At 44.7% G+C, this 21,334-nt stretch overlaps 1 protein-coding gene across 7 annotated transcripts in view; it reads left to right on the forward strand.

Moving 5' to 3' along the window:
* Positions 1-21,334, forward strand: part of PAK1 (p21 (RAC1) activated kinase 1) — an 83,859-nt gene that overhangs the window by 34,865 nt on the left and 27,660 nt on the right. For 6 of the 7 annotated variants that reach the window (XM_074816443.1, XM_074816439.1, XM_074816438.1 and 3 more), the window contains 6 exons: positions 8,993-9,203; positions 14,447-14,547; positions 15,983-16,130; positions 17,256-17,293; positions 19,471-19,587; positions 19,912-20,086. In XM_074816443.1, the coding sequence (XP_074672544.1) occupies positions 9,014-9,203; positions 14,447-14,547; positions 15,983-16,130; positions 17,256-17,293; positions 19,471-19,587; positions 19,912-20,086 (769 nt within the window). In that variant the 5' untranslated portion in view covers positions 8,993-9,013. Of the gene's footprint in view, positions 1-986; positions 1,372-8,992; positions 9,204-14,446; positions 14,548-15,982; positions 16,131-17,255; positions 17,294-19,470; positions 19,588-19,911; positions 20,087-21,334 lie in introns of those variants that run through there. The other variant, XM_074816440.1, reaches the window with a different exon arrangement.

Below are 21,334 nucleotides of genomic sequence, written 5' to 3' on the forward strand. Positions count from 1 at the left end.
ATTTGACAGCTTTGCCAGTCGTTACATAAATACTATGGAGCACAGGGCTTCCTACTGTCATTAGCTGCAGTGAACACAATGGAGCTACACACAGGAGCGAGCACTACTCTGATGATAAATATTTGCATTTCCAATTAGCGCTGAACTGTTGTGGCATTTCCCCCTGCGTCTAATTGAGGCTCTTGGATGGCTTCATCTGCTAACGAACGATGCTTGTGTTGTCTGCTTGCTCTTTAGTTGCCCAGTGAGAAAGCAGTTGGATGAGTTTTGCTCTTAAAAACACTGGTTTCCTCTTTGCAGGTCTCTGTCTTGGTGTCTCCTCAGAAAAACTCACCTGTTACAGGTTAATGCAAACTTTCTGCTGTTTACATACTGTGGGTTTTTTTGCTAACCACTGCATTATGGTGTCCTCCGGTTGTGTGGGGTGCTGTTGACTTGACCCGACAATGTTAGTCTAGTCTTCTGACAAATTTCTTACCCCCACCCCCATTGCTAAATGGCAAATGTCAAATCCCTGCATTTAACAAGGTGCAGTTTTTGCAAGTACTGATGTGTATTTAAAACGTGACTACGTTGTGCTAGGAATTACTCCACATTAGGGGATAGCAGGGTTTAATTCTGAGCCCTGTGCTTTATGTTCATTTTCTGGATTGGAAACTTTTGAATGGAAAAATGATTAATGATTCGGCTGCTTTCAGTTGCTGCTAATGTGCAGTTTGGACTTAGAGCCAAGTAACTTAGGTGGAGAGTAATGGGGGTGTGTTTAACTGTGTGTGTTTATATATATATATATATATTTTTTATGCTGCATCTAATAATTTCTTCTGGAACACAGATTTCCTCCAGGAAACCTGCTTATATAGGCTTTGGGTAAGCTTTAACATAAGAGGCCTATATTTTTACCACCCTGCTTAGCAAGCTCCAACTCTAGTCACTACCTTAACTTGTATGGTTGAAGCCCTGCCTTCCTGTGAGCGAAAGTGGAATTAGAGCCACGGCTGCTCCGTACCGCGCTGGAGAAGGAGCCTGTCCTGACATCTGCAGCATCAAAGTTGCTTGTTCAGGCATGTAGCTGGGGGAGGGGAAACAGCACTTCTGGAGATGAGGAAATAAAGGAGGATGATTTGTGGGCTGAGAGCTTTTAAAAACGATACTCTTGGTTCCTTCTGTCTCAGCTTGGATTTTCTTTTTTTTTTTTTTTTTCCCCTTAAATATGGATGCAATTTATTTCTCTTGGGCTGTTTAAAAGCGCTGTTAGAATGGGGTAAGTGCTCGGTCAAAATGAGCAGGCTGCTGCTGAGGGATGGAAACAGCCGGAGCTGGTCTCTGCAGTGCTCGAAGCTTGAGCTACCCAACTGGAGCACAGGTGAGGTGAGTTCTTCGTGTACTCCAGGTACTTGGGCATAGCTGGCATTGATTGTGAAATGGTTATTGTGTGATACTGCCAGTTATTTGTCAAACAACCAAAGCTAAGTTGAAACATGGCAGTTTTAAGCTGGCGTTGCCTCTCTGCAGTTTTGGATTCAAGCCTAATCTGTTGGAAAGGGTCTGACCTGCCTCAGTGCTGCTGCAACCCTCTGTGTGTCCAGGTTACTGTCGTGGTCATGCATGGGCCCACACCATGGAAGCTGGCAAAAGCTGGGCCTTGATTATTTAAAACAAAACAGAAAGAATCTTCCTTAACTTGAGTGAAAGGAGAACTTGTCTCTGTTGCTAGGAATCGAGCAGTTATAATTAGTCTGTTCTTCTTTAGAAGCATATCTGTGCGGTAGGATGGATTAGCACATATATCTGCCCAGGAGGAGATTTTGCAGCTCTCCTGCCCAGAAGTAGTGCCTGCTGTGGTGGTGCCTGTGTCCTCCTGCAAAAAAACACAGGCTAGGGAATCCCACCCAGCAGTTGTTGCATTTAGCCCAAATGGTGGGAGTTGAATTAAAGGCTTTTTTTAAAAGGACCCTCCAGTCTTTCAGCTTTTAAAATTCCAAGCCGTGGAGTCCTCCAGCATTCCTGTTGAGTTGTCACTGGTCAGTCATCCTTTATGTCTAGCACTGTGGAAATAATGCTGGCAGCGGAGCAAGGCTGCAACCAGTAGTTGGCCATCTGCCATGAGAGTGTCTCCCTTCCCCCTCCTCACACCCACCCGCTCTGACTGTGGGTACATTCTCTTCTAATTGTGTATGTATTTTTAGTGATTATTTTTTCATTTAATTTAGCGCCTTCGTCTGCATCTCTAGGTGTTGGCAGCACCTGCAGGGGTTTAACAGGTAAATTCTAAAGATAGATGAGCAAACACTGCTGTTTTGCAATTCTTTCTTTATTAGAACTTTATGAAAAGCTGGAGGGTTTTTTTTAATTCACATGTAAATGTTGGGGTCTGGGCTGATGCATTGATGGCCCTTGACTGTTTAATTGGCACACTTGCACAGCACACAGATGTGCAGTAACTGGCTGGGGAGACAGCTAGATGCTACAGCTTCTGGGTTTTTTTAATCACCTCTAAATGTGACGATTGTCTGTTCTCCCTCAGGGTGTGTGTATTGCTGCTGCCCTTTTCTGTGACAGCGTGTGTCCCAGATCCCATCCGCTGTCAGGCGGAGGAAAAGGACACCTCTTGCCTCTTTTTTCAGGTGGAACATGTGTGGGGTGCCTTTCCTTCGATGTGAGACTGTGTTTGAGACTTAATCCCACGTAAAGTAATAAAAAATGAATGAGTGTCTTTTCATCCTGTATCGAAACCCAGCTGGTAAACTCTGCGTTAAATTTTCTGCTGGGATTTGGATGTAAGTGTGACACACGGGGAGGGAATCTGCTGCTTGCAATGTGTTTGAACAGAGCAGGGGACTGCCTGTGCTCCTTCCTACCGGGGTAGTGCAAGGAGGAAAAAGGAGATTTTAACTGTCTGTGTGCACAAGCAATCTCTAGCCATGGGGTGGAAGGGTGCTGGGATACTGGTGCAGAGGTAAAACGCTCATTCTGATCAGGATGAACTCAGGATCAACTCAATTAAAGGTCAAGGCTCCTTCTGCCTTTTTTTGTGGGCAAGACACCCTTTGCTCACACTGGCAACAACAGAAAAATAACATCTTGGAAAAATGCAAGATTTCCTTCTGGTAGTAGGCAGAGAGGGAAAAACAGTTACTGAGCATCTCCCTCCCCCCTCTCTTGTTTAATATAGTTTATTCATCTGTAAATTGTAGTGAGTAACTTACAGCTACTGTCTTGCCAGACTGCATGAATTATAGATGGCTCTTTTATGAGTTTTCGTGTTGACTCCAGCAATTAGTATGCGTTGGACATAGTTATCTTTATGGCATCTACTGTAGCGTAGGTTTCAGCTCCTCTGACTTTTTAATTGCTTTCTGTTTTAGCAATCAGTCATCTGCTTGTCTTGCTAAGCAATGCAAAGAAAACACAACCAGCTTGATAGAAACTTTTAGTTCAATGTGGAGCATCAGGTTTAAATGATGTGGTTTACCAGAAGGAAAAATGACATAAATAGAGCATCTTTGTTCTCTCTTTTTTTTTTTTTTTTTTAAATTCTTTCGTGTGTGTGTGTGTGTGTGTTACACAGTAGTGCCAGAAGGCTCCACATATGTTGGGGTCCCACTCTGCTAGATGAATGGCTCAGGAGCCTGTGCTTGCGTTACAGGAAAACTACAGGCATAAACTTCATGATTTTGAGCCATATCTACTTAACGCAGATCAGCAGCGTTGTGCGGATCTTTGCACATCTGTACTGTGAACTCTTGGACGCCGCTGTTGGCACCTGCGAGTGCCGTCTTTGCTCAGTACCTCCACTTGCTCGGTCTTGAGCTGCCAAGTGGTTTCCTGAGTCTCTTGTCCCCTTGTGTGTGGTTGTCTGTCACTCCTTCCTGTCTGCAGAAGTTTTTTGTAGGTGTGAAAGAAGAGTTCCTCAGGTCTGCTGTTTGCCTCTGGTGAGACTGGTGTAATCTAATTTAGCTAATGGGCTTACAAAGTTGATGGGGAGGGGCAGGGAGCATTTGAAGGCCACAAACTTTACTTATGGCAGTCACAGGTTGTGGTATGTAATAAAACTTTTCTGTTCATAAGTACTGTGTGCTGAAACAACTCGAACTTTCAGTACTCCCAAATGGCTGCAGAAACAATAGCCCTACATCACGACTGTGCCTTCCTAGTGGTGTCTGTGGGGTTTGGTTTGAGTGCTGGTATTTTAATATATATGGTAGTTGAGAATAATTGTGTCTGCAGCTAAAATGTATTCCCTCATCTGGCTGCAGTTGAAAAGTTCATGTGCTCTTTCATTGCTTCCACCGTTCACTTAATCATACTGTGGAAACGTAAGATGAATTTCAGTCCAGTGATGCTTTGCATTCCTGTTGGGATGGATCGCGCTGAGCAGAGTGACTCACTTCAGTGTCCCAGCACTGATGTTATGCCGGCTGCTGAAGCAGTTGCCTGGTGCTCTGAATTTGAGCAGGGCCTACAGAAGGGGGGTTGTTGAAAGCCTGCTTACGTGTGAATTGGCAGGAGATTATTTTAGGGAGAATTTGCACAGTCAACAAGGCTACGGTGAGACGGCTGCCTCTGTAACCACTCAGTATGGTTCCGCGCTCCGGGAGTTCAGTCCCGCTGTAAAGCCCTGGAGAGGTGGGTGTCGTTCTCTCAGGACAGGGTTTCGTCCACATACTTTGAAGCCAACAGAAGTTTAAAGTATAATGATGTTGAGTTTGAGTCTCTGTATCACAGTGGGAGGACTCACATAAGCAGGTGCTTGGTTTTTCCCTCTAAATATGTAGTGGAAAAAGGCTTTTGGGAACTCTCTAGGATAGTGCTGCTATTACAGGGGATAACATCTATAGAACCAGACTCTCAGTTTTGCGGGTTGAAGGATTTCTCTTACACCTCTCCCCCATCTCCAAACAGATGAAATATCTCTTGTAACTCCAAAGGTAAGACTTTGAGGAGGAGGAGGAAGATCTGGGGGCTTGAGCAATGGAGAAGAAAGAAGAGGGGTACACTGCAGGCTTTGCCCACGTGAAGGTTGCAGTTATCAAATAGTTACAAACAATGTTGTTAAACTACATAACTTCTCAGCAGTTACTTGCTTATTCAGGGAATAATGTAAGATAAACAAGAGCTTGTATTGCCAGTGTTTCTAGCCCTGCGGTAAAATAGTAACTCACTTGTGCTCTATCCTTTCCGACTGAGAGATTTTGAAAAACCCTCTCGTATTGAAGAAACTGTCAGCTGATGTCCCTGGGGTTTTGCACTGGTGGAACTGAGAGTGAGGATGCTTGACATACAGAGGTTTTTCTTCTGTTTTCATGGTTGGGTTTTTTTTCTTCCGTTCTTTTTCCTTCACCCAGCACTACGCCAGCTTCTGCCTGTAATCTGGGGTGTGGGGTGGGGATGTTTCTTCTTCTCGCTTCTTTTTCTCCAGCCTGGAGCCACATGCTGCTCTGTTCTCTTCCTTGTACTGCCCTTCAGTCCGATGTTGCATCCATTCCCCAATACAGTAAACTTTACTCTGTCCCCCCCCTTAGTCCTGTCCCTCTGACAGCACACCTCACTTGCTCACCTCTCTGCTTGGTGGCTGTGGTGGGTTGACCCTGGCTGGATGCCAAGTGCCCACCAAAGCTGCTCTATCACTCCCCCTCATCAGCTGGACAGGAGAGAGAATATAACAAAAGGTTTGTGGCTGGAGATAAGGACAAGGAGAGATCATTCACCAATTACTGTCACAGGCAAAACAGTCTCAACTGGGGAAGAGTAACTTAATTTTTTGCCAATTGAATCAGAGTAGGGTAATGAGAAAACAAAATCTTAAAACACCTTCCTCCCCCCCCCCCCCCCCTTCCTGGGCTTTACTTTACTCCTGATTTCTCTGCCTCTTGCATCTGAGAGGTGCAGGGGGACAAGGGATGGGGGTTGTGGTCAGTTCATCACACGTCATCTCTGTCGCTCCTTCCTCCTCAGGGGGAGGATTCCTCACACTCTTCCCCTGCTCCAGCGTGGGGTCCCTCCCACGGGAGGCAGTCCTTCATGAACTTCTCCAATGTGAGTCCTTCCCACGGGCTGCAGCTCTTCATGAACTGCTCCAGCGTGGATCCCTCCCACGGGGTGCAGTCCTTCAGGAACAGGCTGCTCCAGTGTGGGTCCTCCACAGGGTCACAAGTCCTGCCAGCAAACCTGCTCCAGCCTGGGCTTCTCTCTCCACGGGGTCACAAGTCCTGCCAGGACCCTGCTCCAGCTTGGGCTTCCCATGGGGTCATAGCCTCCTTTGGGCACTCACTTGCTCCGGCGTGGGGTCCCCCACAGGCTGCAGGTGGGTCTCTGCTCCCCCATGAACCTCCCTGGGTGCAGGGCACAGCTGCCTCACCATGGGCTGCACCACGGGCTGCAGGGGAACCTCTGCTCTGGCTCCTGGAGCACCTCCTGCCCCTCCTTCTTCACTGACCTGGGTGGCTGTTGCTCTCATGTATTCTCACTCCTCTCTCCTGCTGCAATTCCTCTCCCACAGTTTTTTTTCCCCTTTTTTAAATACAATATCCCAGAGGCTCTACCACTGTTGCTGATGGCCTTGGCCTTGGCCAGCGGTGGGTCTGTCTTGGAGCTGGCTGGCATTGGCTCTATCGGACACGGGGGAAGCTTCTGTCAGCTTCTCACAGAAGCCACCCCTGTAGCTCACCCACTACCAAAACCTTGCCACACAAACCCAGGACAGTGGGAGAGGGACCCAGCAATGATGCAGCCCCCCCTGCCATCTTAGCCGTGCCTGCAGCTGCAGGAAGTCTGGCTGGTGGGGGAATCCTTGGATGCATATTTATTCAAACCCCTCTGGGGTAAACCGGAGTGTTGCAGCAGCAAATGTGGTGCCTGCTCCTGGGGAGGGCCATTTGGCAGGCTGCTAACATTCATTTTCCTTCTGCTTCCCTATTTGCAGCATATTCGTAGCACCTTCCAGGCAGTGTGCTTTCTCACAGTTAAATAAGCATCAGTGCAGGGAATATAGCTCTTATGTGGCACTTCTGCTGAGGTTGTTTCAAAGGCTTCACTTGTGCCAGTTCAGTACCAGCCACTAACTGTGATGTGCAAAGCCTATCAGTGAGGCCTCAATATCTTCATGTCGCACAAGATATGTGCACAGCAGTGGCTGCCAGATTTACCAGTTGGGTTTTAGTTTAGACTTTTTTCCCCTGCTTAGACAGGGAGAGTAGTCATTTGTACCACTTCATGGCTGGCACTCCAGCTGTCACTTAGTTCTGCTCCGTTTTATACTGGAGAATGACATGAGTCTGAAGCATGAGTGATGGGAAATGCACGGGGCACCTGCCAGAACACACCCAGACAAATGCACAGCTAATTTCCCTCCACCCCTCCCAAATGCCAAAACTGCCCCACTGTTAAAATCAATACCCCAAATGCTAGTCTGTCATTTAAAATTCCATTGCACAGCTGTGTTGGGAGGAAGCGAGGCTGGGGTCAAACCTCTTCCAGAGCTCCCTGGGTGTAAAGGCTTGTTCAAAGCCTTATGGGCTGTGCGGTACTGCCAGCCCTCCCGTTCAAGAGCAAGTGTGAAGAAACCGGGAACCAAAGAAGCTGAGGAGAAGGTGGAGCTGCAGACCAGCCATGGCTTGGCAGGCGACAGCTAGGGAACTGCTGCTTTCAGCTAAGTCTGACATGTTGATGTTGCTGAGTACCTTCCCACAAGCAGCATTTGCCTTCCTTAGCTCCCGGCAGCTGTGAGAGCAGCGTGCCCTGGGTCCAATTCTTCCCAGTTATGCTGAGCATCAGTAGCTTGGCCAAAGAAGACTTTGAAGGCTGTCTGGGTGGTGTGTGGTCATAGGACCGTGGTATGGTTGTGGGATCTGTTTGGAGTGTGACCCCAGTGTCGTTCCTCTGAGTCCATCCTATGGAAAAGCAGCTCCCTGGAAGCCAGCAGTGATCTCGGCTTTGTAGCCGGACTTCTCACTTGTGGAGAGCAAACCACTTTCGACTTTCTGCTGCCCAATAATTCTCCCTGAGCAAAACATCTTCCCTTGCTGTTTGTGAAGTTCATAAAGCCATTGGGCTGCTTTTTCCGCTCAAGCAGAAACTGTTCCTGCTTTGGTCTTTGTTCTGCAGTTAACTCCCAACTTTCTTTTGAGAATGTAATGCAGACAAATTCCAGTTTCCAGAAGGATCTCGCTGCAGCCAGGCTGCGTCTGGAGTAGCGCTGATCTCATTTGGGTGGAACAAGCTAGTTGTTGCAGAATAATCTATTACCCTTTCCCAAAGCTTCCGTCTTTAAATCTGCACAGCGGGGATTATTTACTTAAGGATTTATGTGTGTATTGGGGATCTAGTTTTGTTTGACCCTTCCAAACGCAGAACAAAACACAGTCAACTTTCTGGCGGTTTGAATTGTGCCTGAAGCATGCCGCTGCTGCAGAAAGGCCAGGGCAGGCTTGGGACTAGTGAGGGCTGTGGCACCGCGTCTGCGATGACGTGGGTACAGCTCTGCAGCTTCCCGGCCATCTCTGCCTCTGAACCAGTTCAGCAGCTTTTCAGGAAAGGAGCCTGAGCGCCTGTATCGAAACTCTTTCAGTCTGTCTCTCTCACGCTGTGCTGGAGACTGATGCAAACCTTCTAATGTATTTTTTAGTGGAACTAGCATGAAGCTCAGCAACTTGTTGGCTCATCTCAGGTATTCCTGCTCTTTGCTACCTCATATTTATCGCTCTGCCCTGACCTTACACTACTGCTCCATGGTTTGCTTGAGAATTAGCTGTATCTTAAAACAGGCTTTTCTTAATGATCAGTAACTCAAATGCTTGTACATACTCCTGTTAACAGAAAAAAATTTGGAGCTTGAGTAGAATTTGTTGCGCTGACAAGGGGTCTGTGTTGATACGATGTTACAGGCTGGTCTGCAAATACCTACTTGTGGCTTACTTGGCAGTGTATGATTCTAGTTTACAAAAAATAAATAAATAAGGCTTCTCATTTCTTTTCTTTTCTGTATTCCTAGTAACGGCCACCCCAGCTGAAGATGTCTAACAATGGAGTTGAAACAGAAGACAAACCGCCTGCTCCTCCAATGAGAAATACCAGCACTATGATTGGATCGGGAAGCAAAGATGCTGGGACTTTAAACCATGGCTCAAAACCTTTGCCTCCCAACCCGGAAGAAAAGAAAAGGAAGGACCGATTTTACCGATCTATTTTACCAGGAGATAAAAGTACAGTATTTTGTCTCTTCTTATAAACCACCTGTCTGAATGTTGCTCTGAATGACCTTAGTTGAGCACCTGATGCTTAATGATGGTTTAGGTTTTAGGAAATGGTGTGTGTTTGTTTCCTGCACAACTGTCCCTGCCACGTTTAATCCATCCCGTTTACTCTATTTTATGCTTGGTTTTGCTCTTTTTTTTTTTGTCCCCTTAAATTATAAGAATAGTGTCCCTGAATACTGGGACTAGCGCTGCCACTTCCCAGCCTGATTTGTCCTTAATGACCTTAAAATCGTAAAGTTATGTACCAATTACAAGGTGGCCAATTAAAGCTGGCATTGCCGATTCCTTTGGTGGGGAGCAGGGGGAGGTCTTTTGCTTGTTTGTTGTTTTAAACAGCAAATAATTTGAGTTAAGCATGACTAACAGTCCATCTCCTGCTAGGCCAGTCATATGTTACTGCATGGATGTTTACTCTGTCCTAACGTTTGGGTCAGGCATTTTCTACTTGCTGCAAGAATAATCAGTTACTGCAAATTCTTGTACATTTCTTGTGAACTGAAGGAATTTTCTTGTGTTATAGGGACTGTAACAGATGGAAATGGAGATAGGAACCGTGAACTGTACATGAAATTCTAATTTTTAAGATCAGGATATTTAAAAAGCACATCTCATGAATCTTTCAAAGTGATGTAAGGAAAAAAAAACCCACCTCTGTCCCCTAATATATGCTGGTTTCTTTTTATATCTGACCTATTTTTGGAGTTCCTCTTTCTAATGCATCAGCTTTTTGTAAAGTCTGCATTGCAATTGTATCTGGACACTGTGTAGCTAAAGTCAAGCCTAGGTATCTTCAGCTTCCTGGGCTTCAGGGGGGAGGCTGCTGCCTTCATTTTTGTTTGCGAGAAGACTAATTGGAGTGATAGTTTCACTAATTTAAATACCCAAGATGTAAGTTCATTTTCTACAAAATATTGCAACGTTCATTATTATTATTATCTGATACCTTGGGCAACTTTGGATTGTTCTACAAATATAGATTTTTGATTCTGCAATCCAGAAACCCATGAACTCCATGTTAAAAGTTTGCTGGCTCTCGGTTAGAACTTGCCATTATGAGTATTAATCCTGAAAAGCTGCAGGATTTTTGTGTTGGTTTACTTAAGGGGGTGAGGGTTTTAAATCTCCAGGCTCAACAGTTGCAGAGAACAAAGAAATCACCTGAAATTGAGAGAGAGAGAGAGTAAAAGAAATACAACCCGAAATGCTAGCTTGAACTGGATTTTAAGGGAGAGCTGCAAAAGTGAATGGTTTGGGTAAAATCAGCAGACAGACTGCCACTGATTTGAAGAGGCCTGCATTTACTGAAGATTGGCCAACGTGGCAGATGCTTCGAGACATGAGAGATTTTTGTTTAGCCAAGCCCAGCAGAGCCTTCTGTTGCAATACACCTGCCCGAACAAGAATGGTTACTTCTGTCCTCTAATTCCTATCAAGCAAAAAATACCTTTAACACTGTCACCTTCACTTCAGATTGGTTGGTTTTCATCTTATGAAAACTTCTTCTAATCTCATGATGACAGCTAAATTCCCAGTGTCTTCTGCTGCTTAAATGTTAATGAAATTCCCAGGTGTTCAAACACCTCTCTTTGGTTTGTGGCTGAAATAATTTGTTTATTTGTTAGTTTGGCTGGACTAAAAGGAGAGTTGGTTTCCATTCAGATAGAGCAATGTAATTTTGGGCAAATCCATTACCTTTGGATCTTTCCCCAGGGAAGCCAGTGATTTGTGTTTAACTTCTCCTGGGATTGCAAAGAGCCTGTGAAGATTAGAATGCTCAGTGGTTAATTTTGCTACAAATACGGATGTGGGCTCTTACATTGTAGCATGGGAGCTGCTGAAGTTGATGCTGTCAGTCCCTACAGAGAAGTGGGAGCTCTTCCCTCTGGACAGGGAACAGTACTGGAGCAGGCACTTCACGAAGGATGGGTGGGAAAGGTGGTGAAGAGGTTGTGCTTTATGCAAAGGTGCAGCTCAAGCCTGTGGAGTACTGCTGTGGAGCAGGCGACAGACTTGTTGAGAGCTTGTGGGTCCGGATCAGAGGGGAGGCCAACAAGGGGGGACATCTTCAGGGCATCTTTTACAGGTCACTGGGTCAAGAAGGGTGGTTCTAGTTGAAGGTGCTTTGGAAAGTGTCTTTTCCATTGTGCGACTCCTGTGCATGAACAGAGCTGTGGTGTGAAGGACACATGGGGCTTAAATCCTGGGCCAGTGACAGTTTGCCGGTGACGAGGAGTGCTTTCCATGGTGACAGGGGCAGCACTTTATTCGACTGTACCAGTGGAGGAGACCTTTCTCATCTCAGTATGCTTCAGGTTGTACTCACGGGCTTACTTCATGGTGGGACATCATGCTTCCTAGTTGCAGCTCAAATTGCCAGAGCACAATAAGAAATTTACGGGTGGCTCTTGTAACAGCATTAGACGTGTGAGGTTTTCAGTGAGAAGGTGGTAAGGTGTTTGTGGGAATAAAGCACTTGGTGGTAGGTAGGCCTTCTTAAACAGATGTATAATTTTTCATATTTATTTAATTTAAGATTCTTCAAGGCTTTTTGACTCATTGCAAGGATAATCACTGTAGAAGGGGATTAAGTGTTCAGCAAGATTGGGAGTGCTCGTCTCTTTAATTCTTTTTATCTTATACCTCCTGCTATGACATAAATATCTGCTATAAAAAGTAATTATGTTATTAATGGCTTTTAGATCTGTCAGATTTTGGATCAAAAGCCTCTGAAGTTCATTGTCCTCTGAGACTGCTGGAGGAAAATCACTGAATTCATGTGCCAGCTTCATGTGTGTTCACACGATGGTGAATTCAGTCTATAAAAGCCTGAGTGTGGCAGGCGGGCAGATCTTAAAAAGTGAACAGAGCAATAATGGTTTCACCTGCTGTAACATTATTGCTAAGGCAAAGTGATTTTAGTGTGAGTTTGTGCTAGCTGCCCCAAAGAGTTGTTGAGAGGGAAAATGCAAAGGGTTGAGATGCTGTAGGAAATGGCTGCAGGAAACTGAGATAACTGGGAGAACATTAACTGCTTCAGGGGTATGAAAACAATGTAAGTCATAAATGCAGAAAAATCTCTTCCTGTTTCTGTATTGCAGCGTAGCTGTACTGAAACTCTGCTGATGTGTTGAACACGAACAGAGAGCTGGAGTGTTGATGTGACAGAGGCCGTTATGTTATTTAATCAGTCCCTCCAGAACTGTTTTTATTGCTCTGTGTAGCTGAGGCTCGTTCAGGCCAGCATCTCCTGCTTTAGATAAGTTAGCAGTCAGCAGTCATCTCAGTTTGCTGGTTGAATGGATAGTGGAACGCTTGGTTGAAGAGAAGATCGTTGGGATTTGGGTGTGCAGCAGGTAGCTCAGGCTGGCTGAATGTAGAAATAAAAAAACCCACATAAGTATATTGACTTCTGGATAGCAACCTAATGCCCTTAAGCTTTCTTAGGGATAAATTAAAATCTACCAGGGCAGTCGTCCTGGACCATGTGTGGGTGTGCATCACCCATGCAGCACTCCTGCATAACGGTGCTAGTACAGGTGCCCTCTTCTTGCTCACCTGAATGATGGGCTTCTAGGCTGAGCTGACACCTTACTCCTCAGCAGTGCTATAGAATGTGGTGCCTCTGATGGCTCTGTGCACCTCTTTTCCTCTTTCTTTGCATCCACCTCTAGCGCATGCAGATTATTCTGTATACCTGCTGGATGCAGCTGCTTGTTCCTTTCTTGGCAGGCCCCCATGCTGCAGATGCTCACCATCTGCTAACCAGCAGCTGCTTCTCTCTCCTCCTAGCTCCCCGCTCTGTGATGGCTCCTCTAGCACGGCAGCTTTCTCTCCTCCTTCCCCTTGGCAACTCTGTCGCTCTTCTACGATTCAGCTTCCCCCATCCCTTTTGTTTGAAAGAGGGATCGAAAACAATCTGTTCCATCTTCGTGTCCCAAATGGAGCATCTGATCTTTTTTTTTTTTCTCCAAAATTACTCTGTGCAACAGTAACTCTGTAATGACACAGAGAACAGTGCCAGAGCTGGCACTGAAGGAAATAGGATTTGGTCCTTTGGGGCGAGCCCTGACCGTCCCTGCACAACTAACCACCAGCAGCGTCTTAAATAATTGCAATATTGAGCATTAGCCTCACAGGTTTCTGAAATACCTGGGGTTTGGCATTCATGTTGCCAAAAATGCACTGGGGAATGTCAGCCACGAAACAAATTCTGTTTGGCCTTAGATAAAAATGGTAGCAGCTGGGAAGCATAAGTGGTTTAGTCACCTTCTCCTGGCTCTGCTGATTTTACAACTGCAAGCAGCAGCAAATCCGAGTAGAACATGGTTCTTCCTTAAACTGATCTCAATTTCTTGACTACAATAATTATTAAAAGGAAGGTGGAGTCCTTAACATGTCATGAATATGGATGAACTTAATCCAAGGCATAATGATAATCTTGTTTGAAGACCCGACTTTAAAATTTGCAGGGTGCATCTGCTTTGATTTATTTCCTTTCCTGTTTCTTCACGACTTTGCTCCTCACCTGCCAGATTCTGCCCTCTTGCTTTGTGTCTTCAAAGCCTGTTATTAAAACCACATTTAGTTCATTTCGTGAGGAGAAAAATATAAATGGTTTTGCTCTCATAAAATTTTGTAGCAGAAGCACACATGTTATATTTGATTTTCTTCATAAACTGTTTTGAGGAAGTAGGATGAAGGAAGCAATTTATAAGCAGCATTTGTAGTTAATTTTGTCCCTGTCTTAATATGAGAGGCAAGTGTATATTTAACAGCACTTTTTTTTTTTTTTTACAGTTGCTTAAAACAATGAATAAAAAAATGTGTTCAAAACTGCATGGCTTCCACTTACTGCCACTGTAGTGCTTTTGACTCTGACCTGTATAAGTTTGAGTGAATATTTTAGGTAAATAGCTCTTGTGCTGTTGAGTCTAGACCTACTGGTTGATACTTGACATACCCAAAATATCAGTTTCTTTGTCTTACGCTTGTCCTGTTACACGACTTGGATTTTTGTTGTCCACTTGCTGTGGCTGCTCTTAACTGAGGTAACGAAGTTTTTAAACTTGCTATTTGTCTGCCCCAGATTGAAATCCTATGACTAGCAAAGGGTGGGCAGCTAAATTGGAAGTTATAGGGGAGATTTTAATTCTTGATGGATTTATGGATTTTGTTGTTATCTCTTCCAGCCAATAAAAAGAAGGAGAAAGAGCGGCCAGAGATCTCCCTCCCTTCAGACTTCGAACACACAATTCATGTGGGGTTTGATGCAGTCACAGGAGAATTCACAGTAAGTGAATCTGGAGGAAAAGAGAACTGTGTGGTTTGGTTTATTGCTGGGAGGAGCCAGGACCCATTAATCTTTTATATAGTAATGCTGCAAAGGCTATTACCATCATCTAGTTTGATCTCCTTTGAAATACATCTGCAGAGGTTACCCACTAATTCCTGGTGAGAGACTGTTTGTCAAACTTGGCACATCCCAGGAGCCCAGGCTGCCAGCAAACTTTTCCTTTCCTGTTTTGTCGGCTGATGTGAACAGCAAAACATGGTATATCTCTCCTCCTTTCCTCTCCCCTCCTCTTCTAGAGCTGAATTAGGTTTACAGCGTAGTTTCTGTCTGCTAAGTGGGGGTCTGAGAGCTCCCCTTTAGGAGACGCACTGCTGTGCATAACTACTTATGACAGACTGTGTATGTGCTGTCCTAAGGCTAAATGTCATATCCTTTTATGTTTTTTTAATTGAAATGCAAAATACTATGAAGACAGAATTGTATTTCAGCATATTACTCTTGTTAATTTGATTATGAGATAGTATTTAATAGCAGCAGAAGGTGTTTGTGAGCAGCTGTTTTTACCTGTCTTTAATATGCTTCTTTTTCAGGGACTTTGTGCTCCTAATCTGAATCATGTGTGCAGTTGTGTTTTGCATGTCAGCCTCTAGACTTGCCCAAGTTAACCTAGGCGTACTGATGGAGTATTACCTGCATAGTGCAGCCATCCTTTTGAGCAGGGAGGATAACTATTGATAAAGGATCCCAGTCAGTTGCCACTTCATCTATACAACCTGTTATTCTTTCTGGTGATGAAAGGCACAGGTCTGGTTGTACCTCAGATGTATTTATTTTTGGGCTGAGATGATGCCCCTGTAATGAAATTCTGAGCTTCATATGCAACATTAACATCTCTGCTTTCCCAGCTCTGGTTACAATAGGCACCAAACTGCTATTATCAAAGAACTCCAGTGCTACAAGAAGAGTCGAATGAGTTGTGTGTGCATTGTGCTAGATGCTAGTTGTAGTTATGTGTATGTTATGTAGTTAGTGTGTATGTAGTAACAGTGTGTGTTACTTCCATAGTCTTTGTTGAATATATGTAAATATGTGTATACCAGTGCATAAAGGGTTTTTTCCTGCTTGGGGCTCTTCCTGAACTGCAGTATTTAAGTCTGCTCCTTTCTGTCTTTTGAGTTTTGGTCTACAAAGGATGTGGGGCTCACCCAGAGCCCCGTGAGCAGAGTGGCGTTTGCACGTCCGTGTAAGGAACGTGTGACTTGTAACACAGCCAGTGACTAGGAAGGTATCGATCCACCACCTCTTTTGCTTTCCTCTCCTCATTTCTGTTTCCCTATAACCACAGAAACCGTGTGGCAGAGTTGTGGTGGCGGGTGTGTGTGCTGTCAACAACCTTAGGCTGACTGAGCTAACAAGGTGCATCTCCCCACAGGGAATGCCGGAACAGTGGGCGCGTTTACTGCAGACTTCCAACATCACCAAGTCGGAGCAGAAGAAGAACCCCCAGGCAGTGCTGGACGTGTTGGAGTTTTACAACTCCAAGAAGACCTCAAACAGCCAGAAGTACATGAGTTTCACAGGTACGTGGTGGTCGTCACATATGGCTGCTTTGTCCAACTTTCCGTTAGTCGCTGCGTGTGAAGTTTCATTTAATCAACAAGTAGATGCTGTCTTTTCAAGGAAAATGTGAGTGAGAGTCTCTGGCTCCTCAAGTACCCCTCTTCCTTTAAAACACTGCTCTGTTAATCCTGATGCCCAACGTAGCTGCAGAAGAGGAGGTCTGGCTAAATCCCCAAACCACACAGGTTTGCTGAAGCTTACAGCCAGAATCTGGAAGACGACAGATCCCAGAGTGTTGGTGTTGGGTTCACAGTGATGAAGATCCCTGGAGAAAACAGGCAGCTAAATTTTGCACCAGTTTCAGTTTCCAGCGTGGGTGTGGATGTTGCTTCATGCATGCTTGGGGTGGAGGGTTGATCTGCTCCTGTGGCCATGATTGAGGAATATGCCTCAGCTGCGTGGTGCTTGGTAACTGCTGGCTGGATTCCTCTAAAAATCAAAGCTGCCAAGGTTTTGTGCCTCCTTTGTATGGATTACCTGCCTGCTGGAGGACTTCTGCAATGACCCCTCCTTTTCCCTTTCAGCTGTAACTCCTTCCCTTTCTAAATATTAATCCCTGCTTTTCTTCTTTTAAGAGGATAAAGCCATGTCACCAAAACTGGTATTAATTAGGAAGGCTCCAGGCAGGGATAAAAGCACAAATCTTCCCCATATGTGTCTGGATAGTCAGAAAAGAAGTCCACTGGTTGGCTCGTGGGGATCTCTGGGATCTCTGTCGCTATTCCAGGAAGTTTAGGTGGCTGGGACTGAACATCTTGCAGGTCTTGGGCTAACTGTGATGCCTCTGCTGGTGATTTAGCCCACCAAAAATATTCTGTATATGGATGGAGGACAGTATTCATTCAGGTGTTGCTCTGGGAAATTCCACCGTCCTGCAGCAGGGATTTGGGGCCACTGCATTTGTCTGAAGAATTTTTTACCCCCTATTCCCATATCTGCCAGGAGTCACCTTGTTCTGGGGAGCTGAAGGTAACGCCTAGGTTTGGGAGCAGCCTTTCTTCCTGCCTCTTCCAAAGGGAGCTTGTCCCTTTCGCCTTTCCCCATTGCTGCTCATTTATAACAGCATTATTATCTGTCTCCTTCAGATAAATCAGCAGAGGATTACAATTCATCAAATACATTGGTAAGACTTTTATTCGCATTCTGTCTCAAGTTTCAGAATTTAAAAACTTGCATGAAGTAGTGTTAGCTACATGTAAACTTTCGGTTTGCTTAGTGTTTAAAATCTGAACTGTATATATTTATATTGTGAATATATGTTTATAAAAACATGTGAATATATGTTTATAAAAACAGGCAAATTATCCTAGAAAGGCATGCTGCTCTTTTTTCCTTTTTTTCCTTTTTTTTTCAACTGGGGGAAAATCAAGTAGACAGAAGAAACTTCTATTAGTGAACAGTGAATTAGTGAGTAGAAATAAGGGAATTAAGGAATAGAAATAGTTGTGTTTTCATAAAAGTTGATTTGTTCCTGTATCTAGAAGTTGATAACTGCTCTGTTTTATACGTCTCTATAAACATCTGTGATCTAACAAAGTTTAATTACTAACCTGCAAGCTCTGATTGACCAAAACTAATGTAGATTAGTGTTGATTAACCAAACTAATCTCCAGCAGAAAAGGAAATAGAAGGTTCTCCTCCTCTGTGCTTGACCTTTAGTCTGTCCTTACCAGGGCAGGCACCACTCCTGTTTGCTTTGTTAGGGAATATGAGCTGAAAAGCTCTGTAACATTTCTATATGTGTGTGTGAGATGGAAGAAACAAAACTTTCAATTTAAGATGATTCATAAACCCCCACAATTCCCTCATCTCTTGTTTTCTCACTGCTGTGCCATTATCTGGAGTTGGCTTTTTCTGGAGGCTTCTTTCCCTTCTGGAGGCAGCATATTCATATCTGACTGTTTAGGACTCTATGAAAAGCAGAATGTTTCTGCTGTTGTTCATTATTACATGTCATTGTATGCCAGTCCTTGGGAGCTTAGAATATCTGAGGCTGTTGGATTTTAAAGTAAATCCTGAAAAAAGCAGTAGTTACCAGTCTACTGTGGTAGTCTGATGTTTGTAGAAGACACTGGGTAGCCTTAAAGTTTGGAGATATTCAGGAAATTCCCAGTACGTAGGTGTTTTTTCTTGTGACTTTTAACAGGCTAAGCTTTTGTGTTATGTGAAGTGCACATTAGCAGTTATGTCAGGATGTTGGTGACTTCAAGTAATTTAGGTTCAGTGAAATACTATGTTGTTTTCCCTCTTTTCCAGAGAGAACTTTATTTTAATACCTTTTCCCCTGCTACTCTTAGGGAACTGATGATGCACAAGCAGAACTGGTCTAGTGGAGGATTTCACCAAGTTTATTTTGCAGTCATAGAATCACAGACTGGTTTGGGTTGGAAGGGACCTTAAAGATCATCCAGCTCCAGCCTCCCCGCTGCCACGGGCAGGGACACCTTCCACTAGCCCAGGTTGCCCAAAGCCCCGTCCAAGCTGGCCTTGAACCCTTCCAGGGAGGGGGCAGCCACAGCTTCTCTGGGCAACCTGTGCCAGTGTCTCACCACCCTCACAGGGAAGAATTTCTTCCTTAGATCTCATCTAAATCTACCCTCTTTCAGCTTAAAACCGTTATGCCTTGTTCTATCCCTACACTCCCTGTAGTCCATGTCCTTCTTATGTTGGGGGCCCCAGAGCTGGACACATTACTCTGGGTGGGGTCTCACAAGAGTGGAGTAGAGGGGGAGGATCCACTCCCTCGACCTGCTGGCCACACTCCTCTTGCTGCAGCCCAGGACATGGTTGGCTTTCTGGACTGCAAGCGCACCTTGTCGGGTCATGTTGAGCTTCTTAGCATAAAGACATTGACCTGCTCAAGCGGGTCCAGAGGATGCCAGAAAGATGATCGAGAGGCTGGAGCACCTCCCCTGTGAGGACAGGCTGAGAGAGTTGGGGTTGTTCAGCCTGGAGAAGAGAAGGCTCCGGGGAGACCTTAGGGCGGCCTCCCAGGACTGAAAGGGGCTACAGGAAAGGGGGGAGGGACTCTTGATCAGGGGGTGTAGGGACAGGACGAGGGGTAACGGTTTTTAACTGACAGAGGAGATCAGGCAGTGCTGCCATGCCCCTCTGTTTACCATGCAGGCTCAGGATGCTGGAGTTTGAATTTCTCATATATTTTAACTTTCTTGCCTGTCCTTACTATTTTTCTGTGCTTGTTTCAATGCAGTCTCTGTTAAGAGCTTAACCCAATGTTTGTGATTTGTTTATAACAGGAGACTGAGTTTTTAACTTTGCTATTTGTGTAACCACATACAGAATGTGAAGGCTGTCTCTGAGACTCCCGCAGTGCCCTCCATGTCTGAAGATGAAGATGATGAAGATGATGCAGCTCCACCTCCCGTGATAGCTCCGCGACCTGAACACACAAAATCTGTGAGCAGAAATATTTCCTTCAGCCCCTGCTGCTGCAGTCTCAGTTGGATCTTGACTGTGGCTCCTCATCCATGCTGTGTGGCATGGTGCTGAGCCCTTCTTGGGAGCAGGAGGGCGGAGGTGGCAGCCATTCCTTCTGGAAGAGCACCTTTGTATTATCACCTGCCTTGTTTGTGGGGGACAAGAGCATCCTTGCTTAGTGATGTTAGCTGTTAACAAAGTAGCTATAGAAATGCATCCCTGACAGCAATAACAAGATGAATATAAGTGTTTAAGCCTTCATCTGATTTGTATTAACATGTATATTTTTCTCAATGAAATTAGATATATACCCGCTCTGTGATAGACCCCATTCCTCCTCCTACCAGAGATGTGGCGACCTCTCCTATTTCTTCTCCCTCGGAAAACAGCACAACAGTGCCTGACATGCTGGTCACGAACACGGAGAAACAAAAGAAAAAGCCAAAAATGTCAGATGAAGAGATCTTGGAAAAAATAAGTATGTCTTTTTTTTTTTTTTTAAAAAAACAAAATTCCAGGTCCTGCTGTGTTGATGTCTCAAAATTTTCATAAACTGAAATGTTTTGACATTCCCATTTTAAGATTCCTGACTGAAGACATTGTGTTGTGACGGTGTGCCAAAATTGGGGGCAGATGTAAGGAGGGAGCGTAAATGTAAGCTGAGCACCTGTGATGCCAACTGAAGTCCCTGGGGAGTTACAGATCCTCAGGCTTTGCAAAACAAGCCCTGAATAAGTAACATCTACTTAACTATGAAGTCTGAGATTGTTCCAGACCTTGATATTCTGTAGCTCTGGAGTATGGATGATTATATTGAAATGTTAGACATAGGGTGTCTAAAAGATGGAGAGAAAATTAATGCATCCCCAAGTTCACCTTCTGCATTACCATGGTGTAAAGTGACTTGGTTATTTTTAAGTGCCTTAACATTGTGTGGGTACCCAAATTAGTGGTTGTTTCTGAGAAAAATTCACCATGTCTCTTTGCTGTGTCCTAGTGTCTTTAACAGTCCCTACCTTCAGTTCAAGTGCTCCTCTGCTGCCTGGTATTTTTGGGTTATGCTGTGGCATATCCAACAGCTGAACCAGCTCTTCTGTGCAACTGATTGCTATCCTCAGCCTGGGCCTTTATTAGGGTAGACCATTTCTCAGTCTTTGAACTGCTAATCCTGTATTAATGACACACATGCCTTGCTTGTCAGTTGATGTAAATTATGTTAGCTCCCCTGTGGTCAGGCTGGTCCCCTCAGTTGAGAGTATACCCCTAAAGGTCAGTATGAAGCAAAGACTAGGATCTAGATGAAGGAAAACATAATCTGAGGATGTAACTTTGAAAAAATGAAATTAAAATGGCATCTTGGTACCTCATTCCTCTAAATAAAGCCTAAATCAAATTGATGGCATGTTAACTGGAACTGCTTGCTATTGGAAAACTCATATCCATTGTTTTCAAACAGCAGCTTCACTCACTTAATTGCACTATTAAGGGTTCAGGCCATTTTTGTGACCAGATAGGGCAAGGAGGGACAGTGCAGGAAAAAGGTGCTATTCTAATACAAATACACTAATTTCTGTAATGAAGAGAAGTGTAAGTGCTGCTCTGAGGAGTGTCAGGTGGCAGATGTGCCTTCTGACACCTTGCTTGCTCCAGCAAGTGGTGTTCAGTGCTGATCTGATTCTTTAGCACTGCGGGGTTTCATTTATAAATATATGGGTGTGTGTGAAGT

This window comes from Strix aluco, chromosome 2 (assembly GCF_031877795.1).
Source record: "Strix aluco isolate bStrAlu1 chromosome 2, bStrAlu1.hap1, whole genome shotgun sequence".
Classification (NCBI taxonomy): Eukaryota; Metazoa; Chordata; class Aves; order Strigiformes; family Strigidae; genus Strix; species Strix aluco.